Below are 24,673 nucleotides of genomic sequence, written 5' to 3' on the forward strand. Positions count from 1 at the left end.
ACACAAGGGCTCCAGCTTCTCCATGCCTTGCCAGCACTTGTGGTTTGGGGATTATCTGATAGTAGCTACCCTAACTGATTATGAAGTAGTAAATCACTGTGGTCTTAATTTGCATTCACATACAGAATTGTGATATTAAAACATCTTTTCATATCTTCAGTGTATATTTGCATATCTTCTTTGGAGAAATACTTATGCAAATCCTTCACTCATTTTTTCATTGGGTTGTAGGCATTTCTGTGGTTGAGTTGTAGTAGTTCTTCATATATTCTGGATATTAAGTCCTTGTCAGGTATAGGAAGGTTTTACTTTTTTTTTTTTTTTAAGTAGGATCCATGCCCAGTATGGAGCCCAATACAGGGCCTGAACTCAAGACACTGAAATCGAGACCTGAGTTGAGATCAAAAAAAAGTCAGACACTCGACCAACTGAGCCATCCAGGTGTTCCAAGATTTGATTTTATTTTATTTTTCTAAAAGAAGAATATGTGGCAGAAATCAACTATAACTTGCAAGGTCTAAAATATTTGATGACTGAGATATTTACTGAAAAAAAGTGCTGACAGATGCCGTGATTTTTTAAAAACATCACAAGTAATTAGGGCAAAATGTAGACATGAGTTAATTCTAGGCATATTTTTAATTCCAAAATTTAAATATAATGCACACACGCAGAAAATCCAGTGCACTAGGCATCCATGGTAGTGATCCTACCAGCTGTAAGTGGGAAATCTCATCTTCAAATGAGGGCAGTGGTACTGTCCCCCAGTGGTGCTGTAGTGAGGATTGAATTCAAGCAGGAACTCACGGGACGAGTCTTTAAATGTCACCTTGAGCCGGGGCCATCCAGATCCCGAACTCCCTTAGAGAGCTTCGGGACAGGAGAGCTTGGTGGCTTCCTCTGGGCGGAGAAGGAGGAACAGGGGTTACCAAAGCTGGCTGGCAGATGAACAAAGGAGAGGGATTTCTTTCTGAAGGCTCCAAGAAGAGATCCACTGTACACGTGCTGGGACCAGTCTGGAGCTTGGCCTTGACCCTGTCCATTGAACCTCACTGCACCCCAGCCCTCTCGTCTAACACACTGTGTCCACCTCTCCCTGAATGTTTGGGTCAAAGAGACAGAGGCGTTCTCCATAAACATCCAGCTTCTCAAGAACATTCCTAGGTGCTCTCCATGTGTGCCTTGGTCTCCAAGTTCACTGCCAAGTGACTGTGGTGCTGGGTGTGCGCAGTGTGGTGTCTGCAGCCGGCGCCAGCCCCCAACTCACGGCATGCCCTGTGTGCCCCACACAGATCGTCCACGCACCACGGCCCACGGTATACACACGTGATCCCCCCGTGTGAACACACACACCTCTGTGCACGTGGCAGGACTCCACCCCTCCTTGGACATGAATGGATGCTGATACCCCAACGGCTAATCCCTACTACGCCCCTCCTACTCACAGGGACCTTAGACTACCCTTGTTCGACTGGGTGAGAAGCAAATGAACCTGTTCCTCCCTCGGTCCCCTGTCATAGGGCCACACACAGTTCACTCCCGTCAGCAGAGAGATTGAAAAGCTTGTTTTCGGATACCGTGTATTTGCCCTAAATACCTCCATGCTCCAGCCCCTCTGGCTGTCCCAGGCCTCCAGCCTCCCCTGCTTAACAGAGGGCCTGACAGATCACTGGGGCCTGGAAGTGGACCCTGAATGAGGCCCTGTCAGCTCCCAGTCCTAGAGATTTGCGCAGAGGAAGCCCTCGAAAAGTAGAATTCTATCACCGATCTGTGTGCGGACGAGAGAGGCTCTTTCTGTGGGACTTTTCTGCAGAATCACAACCCTCACCCAAGTCCAGTAGGAAGAGAGCAACAGCCCCTCGTCCCCACCAGAGCACAGCAGCCAGGAGAACCTTGTCTGGTACGGGATAGAGGTGGGGGCACAGCCAAGAACAATGAGCAAGAAGCTTCTCTGGCAAAGTCCCCGCCTCCACCAGTTCCAGGGGCTTTGGCATGGGGACAGGAAAACAGAACTCAGAGGGGAGGCCCGGCCCCTCTCACTGCCCCCCAGCCCCCCCTACCAATCTGCTCCTCTCTCTAAGTCCCCTCCAAGCCTCCAGAGCTGGGCTCTGAATTCCTACGGAGAAATCCTAGCCTCCTCTCTTTGGGGATCTGTGAGCTGCGGACTCCCTCTTCTGGTGAAGTGTGAGGAGCCGATGCCCAGAGCCGCGGGGCTGGGCCTCTGAGGCTGGCAGGAGTGGAGACCCCTTGTCCCCTCCACCTCCCCTGCTCACCTTCTCCACACCCAGGGACCCTGCAGTATTTGGCTGGCACAGTCTCCTTAAATATTTCTTCTTTTCTTTCCTGGCAAAAAAACAAGGGGCAGCACTGTCTCCTCTCAGTTTCAATGAATTCACAGCTTCAAATAAGCCATCAAGAGTCCCCTTCCCAGAAGGCAAAGGCACAACCACCTTAGCACTTAGCAAAGATATTGCTCTGCTCATAGCTTTTCAAGAGAAAGAAAATGAGTGCCCTCGTGACACTGGGACAAACATAACAGAATGTTAAAATAGGAGTTATTCTGTCTCCATTTCTGCTGTGGCCACAGAGGCCTAGAAGAAAACAGTAGGTGCCAAGCACTGGCCAACCAGATCCAAACACGTGGGCATGACTAGCACAGGGGGTGGTTCAAAGTCATTCTCGCAAACCCTTTCGCTGGGATGAGGGTGCTTGCCTCTCTATTAAGCTAAGAAAGGAGTTTTACGAGTCACTCAGAGGACTTACTTGTGCAGAGTGAGAGGGAGGGAACCAGAAGAAAGCGGAGCTCAGGTAGAGCCATGCAGCAGAGAGGGGAGAAATAGGGCAGGGCTGCTGGGCCGGGGCAAGGATGCCAGAGTCTGAAGGATCTGGACAGCAGGAAGCTGGTGCGTAGACATTTGACTCTTGCCCCAGCATCCAGGGGTGTGATCCCAGCCGAGATGTGGACCAGGGGATGAATTTCTCACGCAGCCAGCTGGAGGAGACTCGTGGTCCCTTCTGACCAAGGAGGCTGAGACCAGAAGATCCCAAGAATCCAGGAAAACCCCAGCTACGGAAGACCCCGCAGGGGGATCCCAGCAACCGTCATGACCGATGATGCTTTTGGGACCGCCAACTCAGAACTTTCTGGCTCACCAGCCCACCCCTCCAGGAGCCACAGGCTACATGGTGAGTGAGTGGGGAAGAAGGAAAGCGGAGCGACACAGGAAAGAGAGAAGAAGCAGACTCCCTTCCCCAGTCTGGCTCAGCTCAAGCTGGAGGAGCTTTACCTTTGGATGAAGTTCTGAGTTTCGCTCATGACGCTGACGTCTGAATGGCACACGGACAGCGCTACATTGTCACTGACGGCGCTTAGAGGATTTATTAACCAAAAGCGACCAGGAAAGTTATGGGACGTGCCAGAGCTTTCATCCAGGGCTGGAAAACCAAACTCACTCAACAGCGTAGGTTTACAGGGAGAGGAGGGTGGGGAGGGCTGGTGGATAAAGTTGTTCCTTCTTGCACCCTATAAAGTTCTGAACAGGCAAAAGGTTTCATAGGTATCCTTGCATTTTGTGTGACTTCAAATAACCCTATGGAGACGGTCCAGTGAGCAGCCCCCAGCTCGCAGGTCAAGGAATCAAGGAGCTGTCCCACGCTGGGAAGGGGCCGGGCAGGACTCGAGTATCCTGTAGTCCTGCCTCTACCGGTGACCCGTGGATCTGACTTCCCTGGCTTGCCTCTGAGCAGTAAGGGAACCCCATGAGAGAATCGGCTGTGCTTCTCGCCCCTCCCCTGGTGTTTGGTTTTCATCTGGATGAAGGCAGAGCCGCCCAGCCATGAAGAGAGCGGGGCTGCGTTTTGTAGATATTGAACAAAGATTTGGCCTAACCTAACCGGAGGCTACATTTCCCAGCATCCTTTTGGCTAGGTGTGGCCATGTGAACAAGCACAGACCAACGGATGCCCAGTGGAAATGGCAGCTGCTATTCTAGGTCGTGAACTCAAGGCCCCTCTACGTTCTCCTTTCCTGCTGTCTCTCTGAGCGTGAACATGGACGTGGGGGTGGGGAACCAGCTTCAATCACTACCCCAGGCTGGTGGTTCTCGAGCTTGTCTGGACATGGGAATCATCTGGGAAAGTGTCTTCAAAAATCCCCATGCCAGGGCTCCACCTCCAGAGACCCTGACTTGATTGGACTGGGCGTGGCCTAAGCATCGAGATCTTTCAAGGTTCCAGCAGATTCTAACATCCAGACAAGGTGGAGAATGATCGTGCCAGTGACTAGGGGATGGATGGAGCCCTTAGATCTCTTCTCTTCCCTGGAATCCACTCACCATTGTCTGCCTCCCCGCTTTGGGCAATGAAGTCACAGAGTCAAAAACTCCTTCATGTTCGAATCTCTTCCTTCCTTCCTTCTGGGTCTCTTGGTTACTGCCCTTGAGTCTGGACCTCACCTAATCCGACCAGCAAATGCTACAGCCTTCAGTATTTGATGCTGAAGATTCGGGTGGGCTTGGTTCCTCTTTAGGTCCCTGGGGGCTTAGGAGCGGAGCCCCATAGCTGTAGGGTGCGAGTCTGGGCATGCTGGCCGCTGGTAGATGAAAGATCTGGATTGCTCTGCCTGTGATCTCGTGTTGGACCAGCTTTGCAAATAAAGACACCAAATGATCAACCTACTCGCCTTCCAAGAAAGATCCAGCCCAGTCTCTGTATTCTCTGGACGAAGTTTCCTGACCCCTGAATGAGTGACTCTTGAGCCTCCAAGAGTGGATTCCATAGAATGTAAAACGAGATGCTCCCTCCGTACGAAATCATCTGTGTTTCCCAGCATGGTCGGCAAGCCCAGGTGTGAGCCGTGCACCTCGTCACCATTCAGGCTCCGTATCAGGACGGGTGACTCAGTAGCCCCAGGGCGCGTGGGCTCATAAGGTAAGTGTCCAACGTTCAAAGTAAGTGAGGGGCTCTCGTCTACTGATCGAGATCTGATGAAGCCAAGGACTAAGGGGAGGGGCACAACGAGCGGGTTGGCAACACACTTGATTTTTTTTTTTTCCTGTGACAACTTTCCGTGCAACTTTTAAGAAAGGTTTTCTGGTTTTGATTTTGTTTGTTTTGTTTTGTTTTGTTTTATCGTGTAGCCCTTAACCTCAACCCACTGTTTAATCCACTCAGAATCCAGCAGGACCCCTTCAGGTAACATATCAGGGCTTTGAGCAGAAACCAGAGACAAGAAGCACGGAGCCAGCAGCAGCGGACGTAACCTGTAACCTCTGTTCTAGCAGCTCTCAGCAAGGCCACTTCATGTGCTGGGCAAGATCACCTTCTCTAGTGACGGGGTAGGACACTCACCGGTGCTCTGTGGAATCTCAGCTGCATTCCTGCCCTCTACCCCTGGATGCCAGTAGCATTCCTTGCACCCAAAAACGTCTCGAGACCCTCCTCAGTGTCCGCTAGAGGCAACGCTGTCCCTGGTTGGGAACCACCGCTCTAGACGAATTCCAGGAGGCAAGGAGTCTTACCCACAGCTGCATGCCCAGGACCTAGCATGGTGCCTGGCACAGTGGAGGGACTCAATTAATACTTCTTGAGTAAACAACCGGGAGAAAAGGGTGGGGCACCACCTCCAGGGTGCCTACCAGATTGCATGCATCGGATAGGAACATGCGTGCTCAGATCTTCTGCCGCAGGGAGCATATGGACAGATGGCCACCCGTGTGTCCTTGCCAGGGCCAGGCTTCCCCCAAGGTGTCACCAGCCAGCGACCTTGCATGTGGAAGTCTTAAGGCAGAACCATTCCTGCCAGACAGAGGACACCTCCAATGGTGACTTTGCCTCAGGGACACCCCAGCAGCGTGACTAAGACTTTCTGGGAGCTGCATTGCCATCTGAGACTCTCCCTGCCTGCTCCCCCAGAGGCCAGCCCCGCACATGCTCTGAAGGTCCTCACCCCCTTCTGCGGCTTCCGTTCCTCATGCGTCACAGGTGTTTCCCCCAGTCCATCCCCATCTAATCCCATCTCGTCTCTACTTCTTGGTGGATCTGAAACAACACACCAGGCATTCTAGAAAGATGCCTTTCCCCAGCACCCCCTTTCCTGAATGGTGTCCCACTCTAGGGAGCTCTGCTGATATAAGAGTGTCAAGCGCAAACCCATGCAGACAGGGAAGGAGTTCTTGACAGTGAATGTCCCTTTGTCCCTAAAACCAAAGCAGAAATGAGTTTAACACATTAACTCATAAGTAGTAGCTCCTAACTAACTAATAACCAGACACACACTAACACTCCCATCCAAGAGACCCTTACAAGTTAACCTTTTATCGGTTTTAAGGCAGCAAGTAAAGTCCTTTCTTCTGCCCAAGGGAGGGAAGGTCAGAAAGAAGGGTAGGAATTGGCCATCGGGATCCCAGACAGCGCACACGTCCCCGTAACCCCACCCATCTTGTCTCTCCGGCCCCCAAATGTGATCGCAATGCACTTCGGTTCGAGGGCAAGCGTGCCCATGGTCCCATCTGGCGGGGTCTGCCGGGAGCGTCTTCTTGGTCCGGGACCCCTGGCTCAGCTGGCTTTCCCCTGGGCCAGGCTCTCCCAGGGGCAGATGACCTCCTTCTCTATGGCCTGGTCACCCGAGTCTCCTGTCCCGCCGTCCTCCGGGTCCATCAGGCAGGCTCCGCTCCGCGCAGGCACGTCCACTTTGATCTGGAAAAAGCTTCAGGCACAAAAAGAAAGCAAATGCATAGGGACAGGAAGGACACCAAGTCCTCGCTTCCCTCACATCCCTGGAGAAGGGTGACACGCAGGTGTATTTGCCAAAAGCTTGGGGTGCAGCAAATGGCTCAAGGGATCTCCTTTACTGGCGGAGGCAAGGGACTCCTATTTTCCTGCTGAATTAAGGCTGAGTCAAAAGATGCTTTAGCTTCTTTTTTGAGGGCCTTGAATTCTTGTGGTTTGGGGGAGTTCAGGAGGTCCCAGGAGGGCATTCCTGCACAGAATCCTCAGTCTAGCTAGACTGGTGGTGACACCTGAGCAAAGAGCCTCTTAAAAGCCCCAAGTCTGTGTGTGTGGCGTGGCAGTGGCCACAAAGCTAGAACATTCCCCAAGCAGGGTTAGTTGGGAAGAATCGATAGACGGGCTCACCCTCGATCCTCACCCCCTCCCACCTGCCCGGACTGACGGAGGCAGCCGAGAGGCAACCACCTCTGCCCCCTGCGATCCCCCACGTACACTTGGAGGCAGAGGTCGGGGACACAACCGAGACCTCTGCGGGGAGCTTTCCTTTCCCACGCCAGGCGAGGCCAAACACAGGTGCAGGTTTCTTGATGCAGGGATACCCCTGACCGTCTCCCCAAAACCAAATAAAGGTGGGGGCTGATTCTCAGTTTTGCTTGGTCTGTAACTTTCCTTTCTGCCACTGGTCCGGGAGCTATCGGGCACCCCCTCAGAGAGTTCTGCACCCCAAAAGGTGCCTTAGCACACGTGGGGTTCTCGGAGATCAGAAGATCTTGGAAATGGAGTCGAGAGGGGTCACCTCTCAGAAGAGACTGGGCACAGCGGTTTTCACAGAAACGACCGCGGAAGCAGGGATCCCTGCCTGCCCCTCTGGGAACCTGCCAGGGGATGCAGGGGCGGGGGTGGCGAGGCGAGGGCACCTCAGACAGGGAGGGGACCCAAGTCCCCACCCCCTGTGGTTCCCACAGCCGCCACTGACCCGTCCTGCCCTTTAAAGGTGCGATGGGTTCGATGGATTAACGTTCAAGTGGTGGGGCAGGGTGTGGGCGGCCCGGAAGGGGGAACAAGATGGAAAGGAAAGACACCTGTTCCTTTTCTTTCCCAGGAAGCAGGGAAGACAACGCTAAGTTTCTGGAAACTGTCCAGCGGGCAAACAGCCCACTCTCACGTCTGCTAGCCTAGCAGCCTCGTTACTCAACCCACCAGCCCCCAGTTCCAGACCATGGTCAAGCCCCAGCGCCCCAGCACCCGCCACAGACATACATGCACACTCACGTGTCCACCGACAGATGTGCACACACACACGTGCTCACACAGGCAACTGTGGAAACGTGCACGCATACACAAAGAGATCTGTGGACGCTTACACACAGGCAAGTGTGCACGTAGACACGCAGGCATATGTGCACCCGTGCACGCTCACACAAATGTGCAAACGTGCACACATACAGGTGTGTGCAAATGTGCGTGCTCACACACAAATGTGCGTGCGCGCACCGTCACAGACGTGCACACATGCATGCATAGAGACATGTCTGCACACTCACACACGCACACACACGCAGCGTGATCCCTTCTGGTGCTTACTTCGCTACTCTCCTGGATTTCAGCCGTGGCAGCTGCTGGCCCACATCCCCCAGGGGCTGCACCTTCCCGTGGGACACAGGGGGGCACTTGGGAGAGAGCCTGGCAAAGACGGGGGAGGCTAGACAGCCCCGTCTCAGAAGCCTGCTGAAGGACAGAGCCACGCGGGCCTTGGGCGGGGCCTTGGGCTGGGGCCGGGGCCAGGGGTTCTCGGCGGCGCAGGCCTCCCTCATGTCGGTGTCGGAGGGCCCCGGGCAGGCACTGGATCCGCTGGCCTCGCCCTTCTGCTCAGAGCTCTCCAAGGCCACCCTAATGGGTGAGGGGCAGATGGCGCTGCTGGGCCTCCTGATGAAGCGGCTGGGTGAGGGGAAGGGCCTCCTGGGGGAGCGGCAGCACGGGGAGAAGGGACTGGAAGGAGAGGGGGGCACGCAGGTCCCGGTGTACACGGCCAGGTGAGGGCTGGGAGCGGTGTGCGGGCCCGGCTGCAGGGAAGGAGACAGAGAGCTCAGAGTGAGTCGTGTTGGCTGATGGACGGGGCCCTCGGCGAACTTAGCCCCTGGGTGCCCTGAGCACAGCCTGCTCTGTCTGCTCACTGGGGAGCTGGGAAGGGCGCCCAAAGCCACCTGGGACATTGGCACAGCCCCACACAGGGCTCCTGCCAAGGGGCCTGCCCTTCCCGAGCACCGGCCTAGAGCCGGGCAGTCACATCCCGTGCTGGTCTTCCTCTGCACCTGGGGTGCTGGGGTCGGCCCAGGCTGGGATTTCCAATCGCCCCTCAACTCCCGTCCCCCAGAGAACGATGTTTAGTATCCAGCACACGCCGGGCCATCCTGCCTCTATCCTGGTACCCAGCCTGAGGATATGGAGGCATCTAGACATGGGCACCAGAGCATGGCGGTGAGACCAGAAGGCCCCCGTGTGCCCTGCTGACTCTGCCAGGCCTGAGACCACCCTCCTGGTCCTGAGCCCCGGCCCATGTCCCTCTGGCCGTCCTTTGGGGAGGGCCCAGCCCCGGCACAGCCCGTGCCTCCCGCAACACTGTAGGGCGGCCAGAAATAAAGGCCGAGGTGGAGCCTGGACATGTCAGAGGGGACGGGGAGACTCTCAACTTCCCTGGGCTCCCGCGGCCCTGGAGTCAAGGAGCAAGGGGACAGGAGGGCCAGACCAGGCAGCTTCCGGCAAAGACACCCAAGGGAGCTTTGAGCTGAAAAGGTAGAAATGGGATTTTCAGGGAGGCTGTCTGCTGTCCCCTTTCCTCCACAGATGGGCCTCCAAGGGCCCATCGGCCCAGTTGGCCAGGCCCCCTCCTGAAAGCCAGCTGTGGCCTTACACCACACTGAAGCCCAGCTAGAGGGTATGCGGTCCTGATGGGGAAGAGGGACCTTCTGGGACAGTTGGGCCGACACGGCCCCTGATTTCAGTGAACAGCGAACACTCTTGGAAACCGGCATGGTCACCCAGACACCCAGTGTAGAGAAGCCCGCCTGCCCAAGGGGCCAGGGCACTGCCTTGGGGCCACAAGAGGGCAGCTCCGGGCGCTGAGCTGGAGGCTGCTGGCTTCCTTGGGATGTGGCCTGATTGCCAGGTCATCTGAGTGAGCAGATCCCAACCTGAAGAAGAAAGGGCAGGCACAGCCAAGGACAGCTTTTGGAGGAAAGGAAGGGCCAGGAGGCCACAGAAGGCTTTCCCACAGGGGCTCCGTTCTCCCCCACCAGCTCCCCGAAGCCCCAGCTCCATTCCATCCTGAAACAGCAGCTGGGGGTCGCTGATTCTGTTCCTATGCTCCAGCACCCACAGGTAACAAACCAGAGCCAAGGCCCAGACCTGGGGTCCCTGGGCAGACAGAGTCATTGTAAACGGCATTGTTCATATGCAGTGAGAACTGGCAAATACGAGGTTCTGGGCTGAGCCATTTCCATGGTTCATTTGCACTTACTTCCGGGGACACTCGGTGAGATGCCCAACTCTCATTACGCCCATTTTACAGATAAGAAAACTAATGCTTCGAAAAGCAAGCCCCAAGGACAGGCCACTGGGGACAGTGGAGCGGGCTTGGAAACCAGGCTTGTGGGCTGTGGAGTTCACGGTGTAGTTCACAGCGAGCTGCACCTCCCAAGGGGGGGGGGCTGCTTATCAGCCCACCTCAGGATCACCCCGGGGGTCTGCTGCAAGCGCAGGTCCCAGCCCCAGCCAGATCCACCGAAGGAGACTCTCCGTGGGTGTCACTGAGGGAAAGCATCTACCAGACACCCGAGGTCACGCTTTTGTTATCATGCCCAGTGGGTTTGAGGAGCCCTGCACTGTGCTTCCAACACTGTCCTTCTACGGGGACAAGGGTCTCCACTTGGGACACAGTCTGCAGACAAGAACGTCCAACTCCTGGTTTCAGCTCAGGTTGTGATCTCAGGGTCCTGGGATCGAGTCCCGCACTGGGCTCTCTGCACTGCGGGAAGCCTGCTTCTCCCTCTCCCTCTGCCCCTCCCCCTATTCACATGCTCTCTCACCTGCTCTCTCTCTAAAGTAAGTAAATAAGTAAAATATTTTGTGAAAAAAAGAATTAACAACAAAGGGGAAAGCCTGCTCTAATGAAGGGTTCAGGAGACAAGAGTTAGGGGAAAGGAGTATGACCCTATGACTTATCAAGCATCTACTATGTGCGAGGTAATCTACGTATGTCACTCCCCCATTTTAGAGAACAGATGTTTGAGGCCCAGAAGGGTTCATCGCCCTCCCGAGGCTCCCACAGCCGCCGGGGACGGTGGCAGGTGGACTGCTACATGGTCCCTACGTTCTGGCCCTGTCTGCCAGGGTGGGTGTGAGCTGTAAACGTCACATGACAGCCCCACACCCTGGCCAGGCCACATGCTGTGACAGGTGACGTCAATAAAGGATCATCTGAGCGAGGCTGACTTCATCACATGAACTTCAGATCTGAGTCTAGGGGCCAGAGACAGACATCAGAGAGGTTGGAAGCACAACAGGAATTCAATGAAGGAGAAGTTCTCTGTTATTGGCCTCGAAGACCGAAGGGGGAAACCCGGAGAGGGGTTGGGGCAGCTTCTAGGAGCTGAGTACAGCCATCAGCTAACAGCAAAAACAAAAACAAAAACAAAAACAAAAACAAAAAACCCACCCCCAAACTGGGTCCTTCAATCCTATAATGAGACACTGAAATCTCACCAACCATCTTAATGAACTTGGAACAGGCTCTACCCAAGAGGCCCCCGACAGGAACACGGGAGCCTGGTGTGATGGTGGGTGTGAGACCATGAGCAGAGGACCCAGCCCACCTCACTTGGCCAACCGTGAGCCTATACACGGCGGTGCTCATGTGACTTTGCTACACAGCAATGGACAATTAACAGGGCAACTAAATGAAAATTCGACCCCAGGAGTGTGTAACCCCAGAACCCTTGCTCTGTCTACCGATCCACATGCCATCCCCTTGCGTGTGGGGCTCAGATAGGACCTGGGGTCCTGCAGAGTGGGCTGCAACACCAAAGTGGGGGAAACGGGCTTTGGCAAGAGAGATAGAGTGGCACCAAACTCTCCTCCTTCAATAAACTGAGGACATCCCACCTCCCGTACATTACCTTGAATGCCACTTGCTCAGATTCTGTGATGAACTCACTATCAGCCCCACTTGACAGATGAGAAAACTGAGGCTTGTGGAGGTGACAGCCGGACCAAGGTCGTACAGCTTATGACAGGATGCGCCGTCCCATTTGCCTCCTTCCGCCAATTCTGTGCCCTCCTCCTCCACCCACACCTCCCTCAGCACTTTCTTTTCCAGGATGAATGACAGGACAGGTGAGGATGTAGCCACGTCCTGCTTGACTTACCTGGCCCAAGAAGGTCCTTTCTTCTGGGCAGATGGCCATAGCCCCGTTGGTCCTGGACCCCATTTTTAGCCCATCGCCCCCCAGGACTCTGGCCCCTCCCACAGAGAGCTAGCCCCGCCCCTCCAGCCCATGCCACACCCACTGCGGGTGCCAGGTAGCGAAGCAGCAGCATGCAAGGCACGTAGCAAAGAAATGTGACACGCAGAGACACAGTGAAGCTCTGAGAGCTCGCTTTGTTTCATCTTGTGCTGCTGTTTTATTATGCAGGGAGCCAACAGAAGGGGGAGAGGAGCATGAAATGGAGTGGGTACATTGACACGAGAACACAATCACAGGCTTTTCAATGGAAGGCAAAGCAGGCGGTGCAAATAGATGAGATTCGTTTTTTGCCTAGAAACCAGCTGAGAATTTGCAGGAGACCTCAGAGCCACCTGGAGGCCCACGTCCCGTGAGCCACATTCGGGTTCAACATGCAGTGTACATGGCGCCCCCTCCAGTCCCTCCTTGCTCTCCCTTCCCCCACTGCCTCCAAAAGCCAATAAGCAAAGTGGGCTCCATGGAGAAAAATCCACAAGGGTGAACACATTTTACCTCCTACCTACCACTTCTTCTGGCACAGTCCAGCCCAAGACCGTCCCCTTACCATAGTGGTGAAGATTGGGACCAAAAGATGGACAAGTCACTGCACTGTTGCTAGTCAGCCCTTCATAGACAGAGGACATGACATCAGTGCCCACTCTTCTCCCTTCAAATATATCCTAATGGCCGCTGGAGAGCAGGGAGGGCCACACTGCAAGACTCTGAGAGAGTAGAGAAGCACGAAGGTTCGGGGAAACAAAACTGTAAACACATCTCAGGAAATGCCCTAAATAATAAAGAATAATGAAGCACTGTATGGTAGTGCACTGACAGATGCGAGAAAGCCCAAGCTTACCCTGAGACCAGATGCTACTAGATGGTGGTGATGGTGATAGTGGTGATAGTGATGGCGGTGATGATTGTGGTGACGGTAATGGTGATGGTGGTGATGGTGGCCGAGATGATGATGATGGTTATGGTGGTGGTGATGGTGGTAGTGATGATGGTGATGGTGACAGTGGTGACGGTGATGGTGGTGATGGTGACAATGGTGATGGTGATGGTGGTGATGATGATGGTGGTGATGGTGGCAGTGATGATGGTGATAGTGGTGACGGTGGTGGTGATGGTGATGGTGACAATGGTGGTGATGACCCGGGTAGAGGGGTGGTGATGATGCTTATGGTGGTGATAACAGTGGTGGTGATGATAGTGATGATGATGACAGTGTTGTAAAGAGGAGGACAGTGAGGATGAGGATGACAGTGACAGGGATAACTGTGACACTGGTAACAGCAGCCAGCATTTATTGAGCACTTACTATATGCCAGCCATTATCCGATATATCTACCTATTGTCCCTAGCCCTTATATTACCCCAACCCTCACAAGAACAGTCCTTGCTCTAAAAAGTAAGTTTGAGCATGAAATTCTACAAAGGAAATCCTGGTACTTTACCCCATAGTTTATAGTCTAGCGTAAGATATACACCACCATGGGTAGAGAAACTCAAGCTATTTAAAATACACCATTAAGGAATTAAGATGACACCTGAGTACACAGATAACAGAGACCATCATAATCACTTAAATACATCAGTAATAGTGTCCAAACAAGTCCTACTTTCAAAGCTATCTAGATTCAAACAGACTTCATGGGGCTACGTTACATCTGTCTCACAGAAACAATGCCAGCAGGGACAGCTGCCACCTGCTGGGACCCAACAGCAGACACTCTTAGGAAGCCCTAAAACTGGGTCAGAACCTGGGGCTCCTTGACTAGCAAACGTGAGAACTTCCCGGTGGAGCCCTTTTCAGTCCTTAGGCCAGATGACCCTCTCCTACCTCTGCATGCCCCTGGGGTGTTGTATGCCACCCCAGCCTCGGTCCCCCTTCTATTTCACATGGCAGCCATTTGCATCCACACACTCTTGTCAGCCCCTCAAGGGCGGAGAACCTCGCCTTAATTTTTGTATTTGCCGTAACACCCTTCACTGGTCCTTACCTAGAGCGGGTGTTTAAGAAACCCTCGTGGGATGGAGCAGTTGCTCTCCAGGAGCGAAGCCCTTTATCTCCTGCCTTCCTTCAGATGGGGAGTGTCACAGTGCTTATTCATGCCTTTATCCCATAAGCATGATAACCAACTTTAGCTACATGCCTGTCTGTGCCTCTCATCAGATGGTGGGATCCTTGGGTGACAGACATTGAGAAAGTTTCCACTGATATGTGTGGTATCCCTCCCAGGTGCCTGATACAGAGCCCCTGGTGGTTGGCTGTCAGGCAGACATGTTCTGTGCAGGGAGTGGGTGGGGGGATGGTTGAGTCAAAGATGAACACAACCCAGTTGGTAACGGGAAGAATTCACAATGCACTTGACACCCCGCCATCCTCATCACCACTGTGTCAGGCATGTGATCTTGGCTCATGGGGGGTAACCGGAAGGGGTAGCGAGTACATATTCATTGTTTCATGTTTCTCAAGCTTCCCTGGGAAAGCAGGACAAACAGCAGGAGAGCCAGGTAAACGTCCTCTCCCAAGAGTCTGAGGGCAAAGCCTGAACCTGCCACAGCCAAGCAAGAAATGTCTTTGATGCCTCAATTCTTATCTTAAAAAATTCATGTCCATGTTGCATTCTAGTTCATAATCTATTCATGATTATTTTAATGCAAAAAAATGGAAAATTACTTGTTTCATCCCATTCCAAATCTTCATGTAAAATGGAGGCCCCAGGCTGGGTATGTTCCTGGAATTCACAAAGTCTGTTTCAAGAAACAAGCATCTGGTCCCAAGCCCTCCCTTCATGAATCAGGAAGCAGAGACAGTAAGTGACTTGTTCAAGGCCACACGGCTAGTGCTAGAACCAGAGACCGAGAGGCCGTCTCCAAGTCCAAGGCCCTTTTCCTTCCTTCCTACCAACCTCCCTCCTCTCATTCATGGGAGACATGCTTCTGCAGACCCCGCCAGGCCTCAGGCATTAGGCTCCAAGTGATAAGACATGGCCCCACCTCATGTCAGTCAATACACAATGGCCATTACCAGAAATTTCTGCTTGGGGTACTCTCCCTGAGCTGGAGGACTCCGACATTTTTCAAAAGAGAGATGACCAACACATACCTCTGGTGGCCCTTCCAGAGTATAAGCTAGACTACAACTACAGAAAACGGAGGGAGTCATGGGATCCTTTTGCCAACACAAAACCAAGAGCCACAAACTCCTTACAATGACCTAAAAAGTCCCTGACGACCTGGCCTTGCCCACCTCTCCAAGCTCAAGCTGAACCATTTCTCCCGCGCCCATGAGGCTCCATTTGCCTGGCGCTGCCATCATTCGAAGCTGCTTCCCCTCAATGGGCCCTTCCTACGGCTGTGGTCCCCTCTGTCTGGAAAGCTCTCCCTGCCTCCCCACATGCTTTGTACGGCCCACCTTTCCCCATCCTCTTTTCTGTCACTCAGAGAAGCCTCCAGTAGACGCAACTCCTTCCTCTTCTCTGTCATGGCGCCGTTTCCACTTCCTTTCTAACACCTGGTACAGATCTTACCGCATCTTGGGGCTGTCGACGGCAACGATGGCTCCGATTGCTCATCCCTTCCTCTCTCCACGTCTTTTGCAACAAGACTTTAAAATTTCTCTCACTAAAGAGATAGAGTCTTTTTCCTCAGCCCTTGATTCTAACCTGGCTTTGTAACTGGATCTGGCCAAGAACATGAGGTAGAAGACCACACACTGGTTCCAAGTCTACACCTCAAGACTCTGGTGTTTCCGGGGCACCTGGGTGGCTCACTGGGTTAAGCCTCTGCCTTCGGCTCAGGTCATGATCCCAGGGTCCTGGGATCGAGCCCCGCATTGGGCTCTCTGCTCAGCGGGGAGCCTGCTTCCTCCTCTCTCTCTGCCTGCCTCTCTGCCTACTTGTGATCTCTGTCAAATAAATAAATAAAATCTTAAAAAAAAAAAAAAAAAAAAGACTGGCGTTGCCACTGACTCCCTTACAATTCCGTCATCGCCACAGACTGTGCGAGGCCAGGCTGCTGGAGGACAGGAGACATGCGAAGCGGAGAAGAATCATTCCACTCATCCCAGCTCAGGCTCCCACAGACCAAGCCCCCAGGCGGGGGAGTGAGCTCCAAGATCAGCAGAGCCACACAGATGACCCTAAACCCATGAGCAGTGAACGCTGATTATCACATGGCGCCCCAGCTCTGCAGCTGTCAGCAAAGGTACTGATAACGGTCGGCGTCACTGTGGTTCGTCGGTCCTAGTCTGTGAGCTCCGGGAGTTGGAAGACCACGTCCATTGTCCTCACCAGTCCCTGGTACATAGTGGCTAATCGGAAAAAGTGTCAAATGGGCGAGTCTTGTGGCTGGGCAGTGTTTGTGCCTTTCTGGCTGACTTGTTCTAACCCCTTCGAGTTCCTACACAGGTGTATGAGGTAAGGCTGGCTCCAAGGATTACCTTGTAGTCCTCCCAGTGTGGAGCTGGAACTGCCCGCCCCCGCCACCCCGACCACAGGGCTGACCCAGGCTACAGCTACACAGGAGGGAAGCACCAACATCTAGAAAAAGATCCGGGGGAGTATCCTCTTTGACCCTAACTTGTCTTGAAAATATCCATATATCCAGCTACCCTCTCTCTCTTCCCACGAAGAAGACACCAGCGCCCTTCCTTTACCCAAAGGATGCTCAGCAGAAGGCCATTTTCCCTTGACTGTTCTGGAGGCTTCTGGCCGCAGTCCTTCATCCCTACAGCTACGGATTCCCCTAGCAGGTCTCGGGGTGGGGGGAGACAAAAGGGAAGGTCCCTCCGTAACTGTTTCCGAGAGCAAGCTCGCCAGCCCTGTCTCAGCAGGGCCTCTCTGCGAAGATGCAACATGTCCAGGGGACGTGCCTCTCTAGGGGACCCTGCGGCAAGCGCCTTGGAGGGATCTCAGCCTGCTTCAGAAGCGGAGCCTCGACGGGGGAAGTGGGGTAAGGAGCTTCATGAAGCTGTTTGAAACGGATGTACCTGACAGAAAGATGCCTGGGGGGCCTTCTGGTTCATTCTCCAAAGCAAATGTGGGACACGGAGCAGCCTGTTTTCTCTATGCTCCTGCTACAGGAAGCCTCCCCAGGGAGACAGGCAGTCACACCGCAACTGAGTCAGGCGACCTCCCCGCACCCCTGCCGACCCTGTCCCTTGGTGAGCCGGAGCGGAAGGACGAGCTCTAGTCGCCGCGGTGCAGGGAAGGCCTCCCCGGGAAGGAGTTCAGGGGACTCTGGGGTGACCCTGGCCATCCCGGTGCCCCACTAGCGCGGAATGGCATCCTCTAGACTGCGACCGACCCCGGCCCTCTTTGCTTGCCCCCCACCCCCGCCCCCAGCAGCCGCGGGTTTATTTCGGAGGCGGCTCTTTTTTGAGTTGGCTCCTGCGGTCCAGTTTGCTCATGACCTGGGTGATGTCCACCGTGTTGGCCGCTTCTCGAGCCTTGGCTTCTTCTTCCAGCTGCCTCAGGATCACGGGGCTCGGGCTGGAGCGCAGGTGGCGCCGCATGAAAGGGAGGCCGGAGCTGGAAGGCAGGACGGGGCTGCGGTTGGGGGAAAGCCACCCAGCTGGCCCAGCAGGGACGCGGCCGCCCCTAGTGGGAGACGGAGCCGCAGGACCAGAATCTGGGCTTGTTCCCCCATGTTCCCGGTGAGCCCCAAGGTGGGGGGGACCTCAGGAGCCTGTTCAACCTTAGCTCTTTCTCCCCCTTGGGAGGAGGAGCCGGTGAGTACCAGCTGCCATTGGGTTTCTGGCTGGGCCCAAGGAGGACTGCCTACGGTGGCGATCACATACCTTCTAGAATGTTTGGAAATCAATGTGCCAGCTTAACCTCCTGTGGGCTCTTCCTAAACGAAGGGGGCAAGGGGAGTTTGACGTTGGAAGCCCGAGGGTTCTGGCCTCAGGGGGGAGCTGGAGCATTTGTTTTCAAAAGCCAAAGAGTGCTGGACTGTCCTAGAGGACGAGGTGGGGCCGCAGAGAAAGGGGAGAGGCCTGGAGAGGGCTGGGGGGGCGGGGCTGGTGGTGCCGGGTGCAAACATGGGGTGAGTCAGTCAGAACCTTGACCGAAGTCACCCATGGGTTCTTGGGACCCAACCCTGTCCACCACGGCCTTGGGCACAGGACAAACCTCCAGGTATCTGAGTGAGGCAGGAAACGGGGAGCAGCTGAGCCACCCACATGTCCCCAAAACAGGCCTTTCAGCAGCAACGGTGGATTTAAAACCTAGGACGTCCCCAAAGCTCCGGTTCACAAAAGCCCAGAGAATTCTTGGATCTACCCTAGGGAAGAACGCAAGGACTCCCCTACTAGTAAATCAGGACGGAACCTGGGTCTCCCACCAGCCCTGCCAAGGGAGAGCCTAGAGATCAATTTAACTTCTTCTAGAGAAATTAAGGCTCGTATATTGCCTGACACCCTCGAGCCTTGAGACAAAGGCACCGACCACAATCCCCACTTTTACGGGCTGAGCTCCCCTTGGTACGAGAACATCCGCCCGTGTCTTCTCACTCACAGGGACATTCTCAGACCACAGTTCCCCACCTCAAAGCCACGAGGTGCGGCTGGGGCCACCCGCCATCCCCAGCACCCCAGGCACCCTGCGCGCTCCAGAAAAGAGCCAGCTGATTCCTCGGGTCTGCCCCAACTGGTAAAATATCTGGAGAGAGAAAAGGAGACTCTCCTTCTTTTCCCTCTACTTCCTGGCAGAACTTCTAGAGCGATTACCCCCCCCCCCTTTCTTGTGGCTTAAAGGAGACCTTTTCAAGCCCCCAGGGATGCTAAACGCCCCCTCTTCCCTGGTAAAACTAGAAGAATGGCACCACAGAGACCTCCTTTCTCTCCTTTTTATAACAGGGCCATTATCCTCAAGAATGAAACCAAGTTGGGTTTTTTTGGTTGTTTTTTTTTTTTTAAAAGCTCCTTTAATAAAGGCTCCGGTCCAACCACCCCTCTTTTGAATTGACCGGCGACACTGGAAAAGAGCCCAGCGTGGGCTGAGCCGGCAAACAGGGGAACGTTTACTAACCACGGGGGGGCGGGGGGGGACAGGCCACGCGCTGGCGCCGGGAAAACCTCCCCCAAAGTCCCATGTCTTTGTTCAAGCTGTCATCTGGTTCCTCTTTGGAATCCTCAGTCCCCACAGAGTTTTCTTTTTCCCCCCAGAAAAGAGTTCCATCTGGCCCTCAGAACATTTCTCCTTTGCCCACAGGTTCGGTCCGATGAGATGATCCACATCTCCAATGAGGAAGGTGAGCACGAACCAGTTGGGGGGCGGGTGGAGCTTGCCAAAAGGCGGTCAACACGGATGCTTGCAATGTCAGTGCTCATCTCCCCCAGGAGCCTGGCCATTTTTTCCTGGCAGGTGGAGTCTGCTATGCTAAGGTCTTAGGACTTCCCAAGAACACAAGGATGTGGCTAAGCTACTTCCCACAAATCAGTTCCAAGGTGGAGAACTGTAGCAATCAACAAACCAACGAGATGCTTCCCTTTGCGGTAGGGTAATGATCAGTGCGATAATCTTCACTTTTTCCAACCCACGTCAGGGACACACAACTTTACTGGCGGGAATTACTATGGAAATCTTGCAAGGCTACCTTGAAGCCAACAAGGCCATCCTACCCCTAAGAAATCCTTCCCGGTCCCTGGTATTTTCTTCAAGCAAATTATTTCCATCATGGCCATTTGGCTGAAAAGAAGACCCTCCCTTCCCTGTCAACAAAACAGCAGGCAACTGGCAAATTGCTGCTGTCTCCACTTGCCTTCTCTTGGTGGTTCCCTGCGGTTCAATAGCTTTGGCCAGCATTTCCTTATAGATTGGAGATTTTAAATAGCGGGCGTAAGAATCCTAGGGGGGAAAAGAGAGAAACGGTGATTAAGAGAGGAGACGTGTCAAATCAACAGACCAAGTTTGCTGTTTTCAAGTCCTCCCTGGGCACCAAGATGGCAAAGTTCAGGGAATCTGCGTCCTTGTGTGAAAGGCATTCGGCGGTGGGTCTAAATCAGTGGTTCTCCAGTGCGGTCCCCAGACCGGCAGCGTCAGGTTCACTGGCAAATTGCCAGAAGCACACGTCTTCAGGCCCACCCAGTCCTCCGAAATCAGGAATTCCTGGGATAGGACCATCTGAGTCTTCACAAGCCTTCTGTGGATGCTTTTGTACTTCGGCTGCTCTGTGGTCTCTAATCCCTCACATGAAAATCAGCCTTGGTGGGGAAGGGTCTTCCGTGAGGCCAGCATGAGATGACAGCACATCTGTACCCCACGACTCCCCTCCAGTACCTCCCTCCCCCCCACAAAAAAAATGAGCTGCCATGAGCTTGGAACCCACCTCAAAGCCGACAAACATCCTTTTCTGCCCTGAATTGGGGTATGAAAGCAAGAGAATTTAAAAAAAAAAAAACAAAACACCAAGAGTCAGGTTTCTCTTGTGTGGCTCTTTCCTTGGACGCTGGGCAGGCTCCAAGAAGTGGCTTCATGAATGCTTGTCACCTCCAAGTCAACTCAAAACTCTCATTCTAACCAATAGGGAGCAACATCCGCAGCACTGAGAGTTTTTTAAGTTTATCGAAAGGGTCCCATTCTAAAGACTGAGTGGTGGCTAAACATTACAAGAACCATGACAGTCTGGGAGTGGACATTATGGATCATTGGGTCCATAATGAGTTTATTGGCATAAGACACAACCTCTAATGAGTTTATTGGCATAAGACACAACCTCTAGCATAAGACACAACCTCTAGCGACACACAGTCCGCGAAGCATATACACCAATCTCGAGTCACCCACGACTCCCATTTTGTTCTGCCCAGTTTCCGGCTTCCCTGCGTGTCTCTGTGAGAGGCTGTATAAAACCACATTTTTAAGAATCAAAATGTATGTGAAAATAACCCAAAGGAAGACCATTAGTAAGGGTACCTTCCTGTGAATCTCCTCACAAGGCAAACGGAGAAACCCCACTGATGGAAATCAAGTGGAGAAGGCAATGTGGTTTGGTGAAAATTCTAAACTATTACGTATCTTAGAAGCAAAGTAAAAGTGTTTCTTTATAACAAAATATACATCAAAGACTAAATAAAATATAATTAAGGGATGCTAATAAAAATTTGCCATTCAACAGTCATCACATAATGAAAATTTCTAGAGATCCTCTATTATACGAGGAATAACTATAGTACTGTGAAGTTAAAGCAACTGTAAAAAGTCTTCTTTGTTTTAAGATGTATTTATTTATCTGACAGGGAGTTAGAGAGAGAGAGAAAAGGAAATCGGTGGGGAGGGCCAGAAGGAGGAGAGAGAGAATCTCAAACAGACTCCCCCTGAGCACAGAGTGGGGCTCGATCCCACAACCCTGACGTCATGACCTGAGCCAAAATCAAGAGTTGGCTGCCCAACCTACTGAGCCACCCAGGGGCCCCGAACAAAGTCTTATTATGACACCAATTAAGAACCCAACTGGAGGGGTGCCTGGGTGGCTCAGTGGGTTAAAGCCTCTGCCTTCAGCTCAGGTCATGATCCCAGGGTTCTGGGATCGAGCTCCACATCAGGCTCTCTGCTCAGCAGGGGGCCTTCTACCCCGCCCCCTCTCTCTGCCTGCCTCTCTGCCTGCCTCTCTGCCTACTTGTGATCTCTGTCAAATAAATAAAATATTTTAAAAAATAAAATTAAATAAAATTTAAAAAAAAAGAACCCAACTGAACAACCTCTCTTAGGCCAATGCTGAGCCCCAAATTCTAATTTCTTAAGAAAGAAAGTGACTGACTCTTGTCTCAAACTTCCCCCCGCCTTTTTTTTAACAGTTTCCTAAAACTTCCCACCATGTTCACTTTTATTAATAACTCAGAAAGGCTACCTGAATTCCCACTGGATTCTATCATCCTCACATTGAATTTGTCTCTTTCCCATACTAAACGGCCCCCCAACCCATGATGCGTGCTTCGGGCCGGAGCCACCAAAACGGCCACTATCCCCTGGTAGAGACTAAGGTCAGCCTTGGGAGGCAAGTGGACACAGTTTGACTCCGGACTCCACCTCCAAGGAGACCCTGGACAAACTAGACTCTGGAGAAGCAAGTCCTGCCTCGTGGGTGGTCCCCGATACAAAGCCCCATGCTTTGCACCGTGACTGCTGCTCCCAAGTCCTCAGTAAATAAGACCTATTCCAGCAACGTCCTCACCACCCATGGCATGGGTGCCCAGACCACTGTCGCAGAGTGACAGCCCATAAGGACACACACAGCATCTGCCTGTGGTACCCCGCCATCCCCCAGATGCCAAGACTGGAAGCCCAGCAAGGTTCCGGACCAATGAACGGGGGGAACAAGGCTATTGACCATCCTGCACCCCAACACCAGCCAAGCAGAAGCCACACGGTATCTCCCCCTGTTCCCGTCTCCAAAGACTCTCCCAGGTGCCCGAGAAGGGAGGGGCCGCCTGGCCCCCCCATGACCGTCCGCGCAGAGCCCACCTACCTTCTTCATGAGCATGTAGATGTGAGTCTGCGCCGCATCTAACACATAGCGGTGAGGATGTCTCAGCCCCTTGACGGTGATGTCCATGGTTTTGCCATCTATGTTTATCCACCGTCTCGCCCCTGGGGCCAAGAAGAGCCTGGAGCAGGGAGGAAGATGTGAATTGGAAGCTCGACCAAGTTGGCGAATGAAAAGTTCACGGCTGCCTGGGCGGGAGGGAGGGCCGTGACTCAGGTCCCCTGAAGGAAGCGGGTCACTGGCAATGAAAGCAGCCCAACACCAGCCATTAGAATAAAGAACCCAGTTTCCAACTTAACACCTTTTGCCTTATTGACGAGGATTTGGGGCCCACGGGGAACCAGGCTGTTCCAAGCAGGTGTTCCAGGCCCTCTGCTCTCCCTTGGTTCAACCTAAATGAATTCAGAATTTTTTTTTTAAGTAATCTCTGCGCCCAACATGGGGCTGGAACTCGTTGACCCCAGACCAAGAGTGGCGTGCTCTGCTGAGCCAGCCGGGCGCTCCAGAGGTATTTAGAGCTGAACCTCACAAGCTAAGTTAGGAGGCAGCGCACAGTCCCAGCACCCAGAGGCTGGGTGGCCAAGGTGCCCTTGCCGATGGCCCCAATGAGAACCCAAACTCAGCTGCACGGCTCTCCAACGTTTCCCATTCTGACTTGTTCAGGGTTAGAAATCCGGGAGTGCTTTCCCACCCTCCAAAGCTGCACATTAAAATTTTGGAATTCGGATGACGATGACGTCATGGGGAAGCCTGGGGAGAAGCTGATAGAAAGGAGGAGGCCGTAAGGGTTTTTCTAGCGGAATTCTAGAGTTAGGAGCCGTGTGTGTGTGTGTGTGTGTGTGTGTGTGTGTGTGTCATGGTGAGCGAGGCCGTCAGGAACCGCTGTTGTGAGCGTGGCTGTCACAGGACCTTCCTGGAAGGACAGTCCCACCGGCACCCCACGGGCGGAGGTGGGAACATTCCTAAGAAAGGCCAAGAGCCTCCAAGTATGAGATGCGAAACCTCAGCTCCTCCCTTCGGTGTTATCGGTGCCTTCCCGGAAGGGACAGTGGTCCCTTCTGAGTCGGTCGGAAGGACAGACAGACACCAGAGGTCCAAAGGGGCAAGTGCTCGGAGGCGAAGGGCCCTCTGGCCTGCTGCCCGGAGCTCAATGTCACGGTCTGGGAGCTGCCGAGGGCCCCTGCCTGGCCCAGCTCAGCGCTCAGCCTTTGAGAACCACAGTTACATGTGTGGGTGTGAACCGAAGGTGCTGGGCCCTCGGGGCCCCAGGCTGGTGTCCACTCAGACCGGTGCAGAGCGAAGGGCTGGCAGGGAGGCCCCCACAGCAAGATCAGGCCTACCCGGCTCAGCTTGGGAGGAAAGAGGGCACAGGGCACGCATCTCAACAGCCGGGCACCCGGCAGTGTGGGGGTCTCCCCCCACTTCATCCTCCCCACTGGGGCCATAAGCAGCAGGCGGGGCCTTCTGAACTGAAGCCTCAGGTTCCTGGGTAACATGGAGGACAATTCTGGGGAGAAGCAGGCCCGGAGCAGAACAGACTCACTGCTACACGGAGCTGTGGGGTCTACAGCCATTCCACGCAACATAAGAGAGGACCCCACATTTGTAGCCCAAGCCGGTGCTCTGGGCACAGAGACTTGGGGAGGCTCCCTCCCATTATGGTCTTCACTTCCCTAGATGGCTGGGGACGGGGGTGGGGGGTGTCCTACGCCACCTGTTGTCCCTCTCCTCACTCTCAAACATGCACGCATGCACACCCCTCTAGGGACATGGAAGGGGGGGGTGAATCAAAAACAAACATCACATGGTAACTCGGGGCAGCTGCCTTGAACTCCCGAGCACAGCCCCCTTGGAGAGGGCAGTGACCTCACGCGCCTCCCAGACTTTCTTCCGAGGAGCCCCCAGCCTTAGTGGGGAGGTATCTACGGACAGCATGGCAGGTGGATTGG

At 53.7% G+C, this 24,673-nt stretch overlaps 1 protein-coding gene across 1 annotated transcript in view; it reads right to left on the minus strand.

Annotated features, from left to right (window-relative positions):
- Positions 1–467: 467 nt before the first annotated feature.
- RGS9 (regulator of G protein signaling 9) overlaps positions 468–24,673 on the minus strand; it is a 71,028-nt gene continuing 46,822 nt past the window's right edge. The window contains exons 16-21 of the mRNA XM_032321856.1: positions 22,707–22,845; positions 20,001–20,086; positions 17,650–17,767; positions 8,314–8,792; positions 3,288–6,706; positions 468–2,343 (exon numbers count right to left, since the gene is read on the minus strand). Coding sequence (XP_032177747.1) covers positions 6,556–6,706; positions 8,314–8,792; positions 17,650–17,767; positions 20,001–20,086; positions 22,707–22,845 — 973 coding nt within the window. The 3' untranslated portion in view covers positions 468–2,343; positions 3,288–6,555. The remainder of the gene's footprint in view (positions 2,344–3,287; positions 6,707–8,313; positions 8,793–17,649; positions 17,768–20,000; positions 20,087–22,706; positions 22,846–24,673) is intronic.

The sequence above is a fragment of the Mustela erminea genome, chromosome 18 (genome assembly GCF_009829155.1).
Source record: "Mustela erminea isolate mMusErm1 chromosome 18, mMusErm1.Pri, whole genome shotgun sequence".
NCBI classification, from domain to species: Eukaryota; Metazoa; Chordata; class Mammalia; order Carnivora; family Mustelidae; genus Mustela; species Mustela erminea.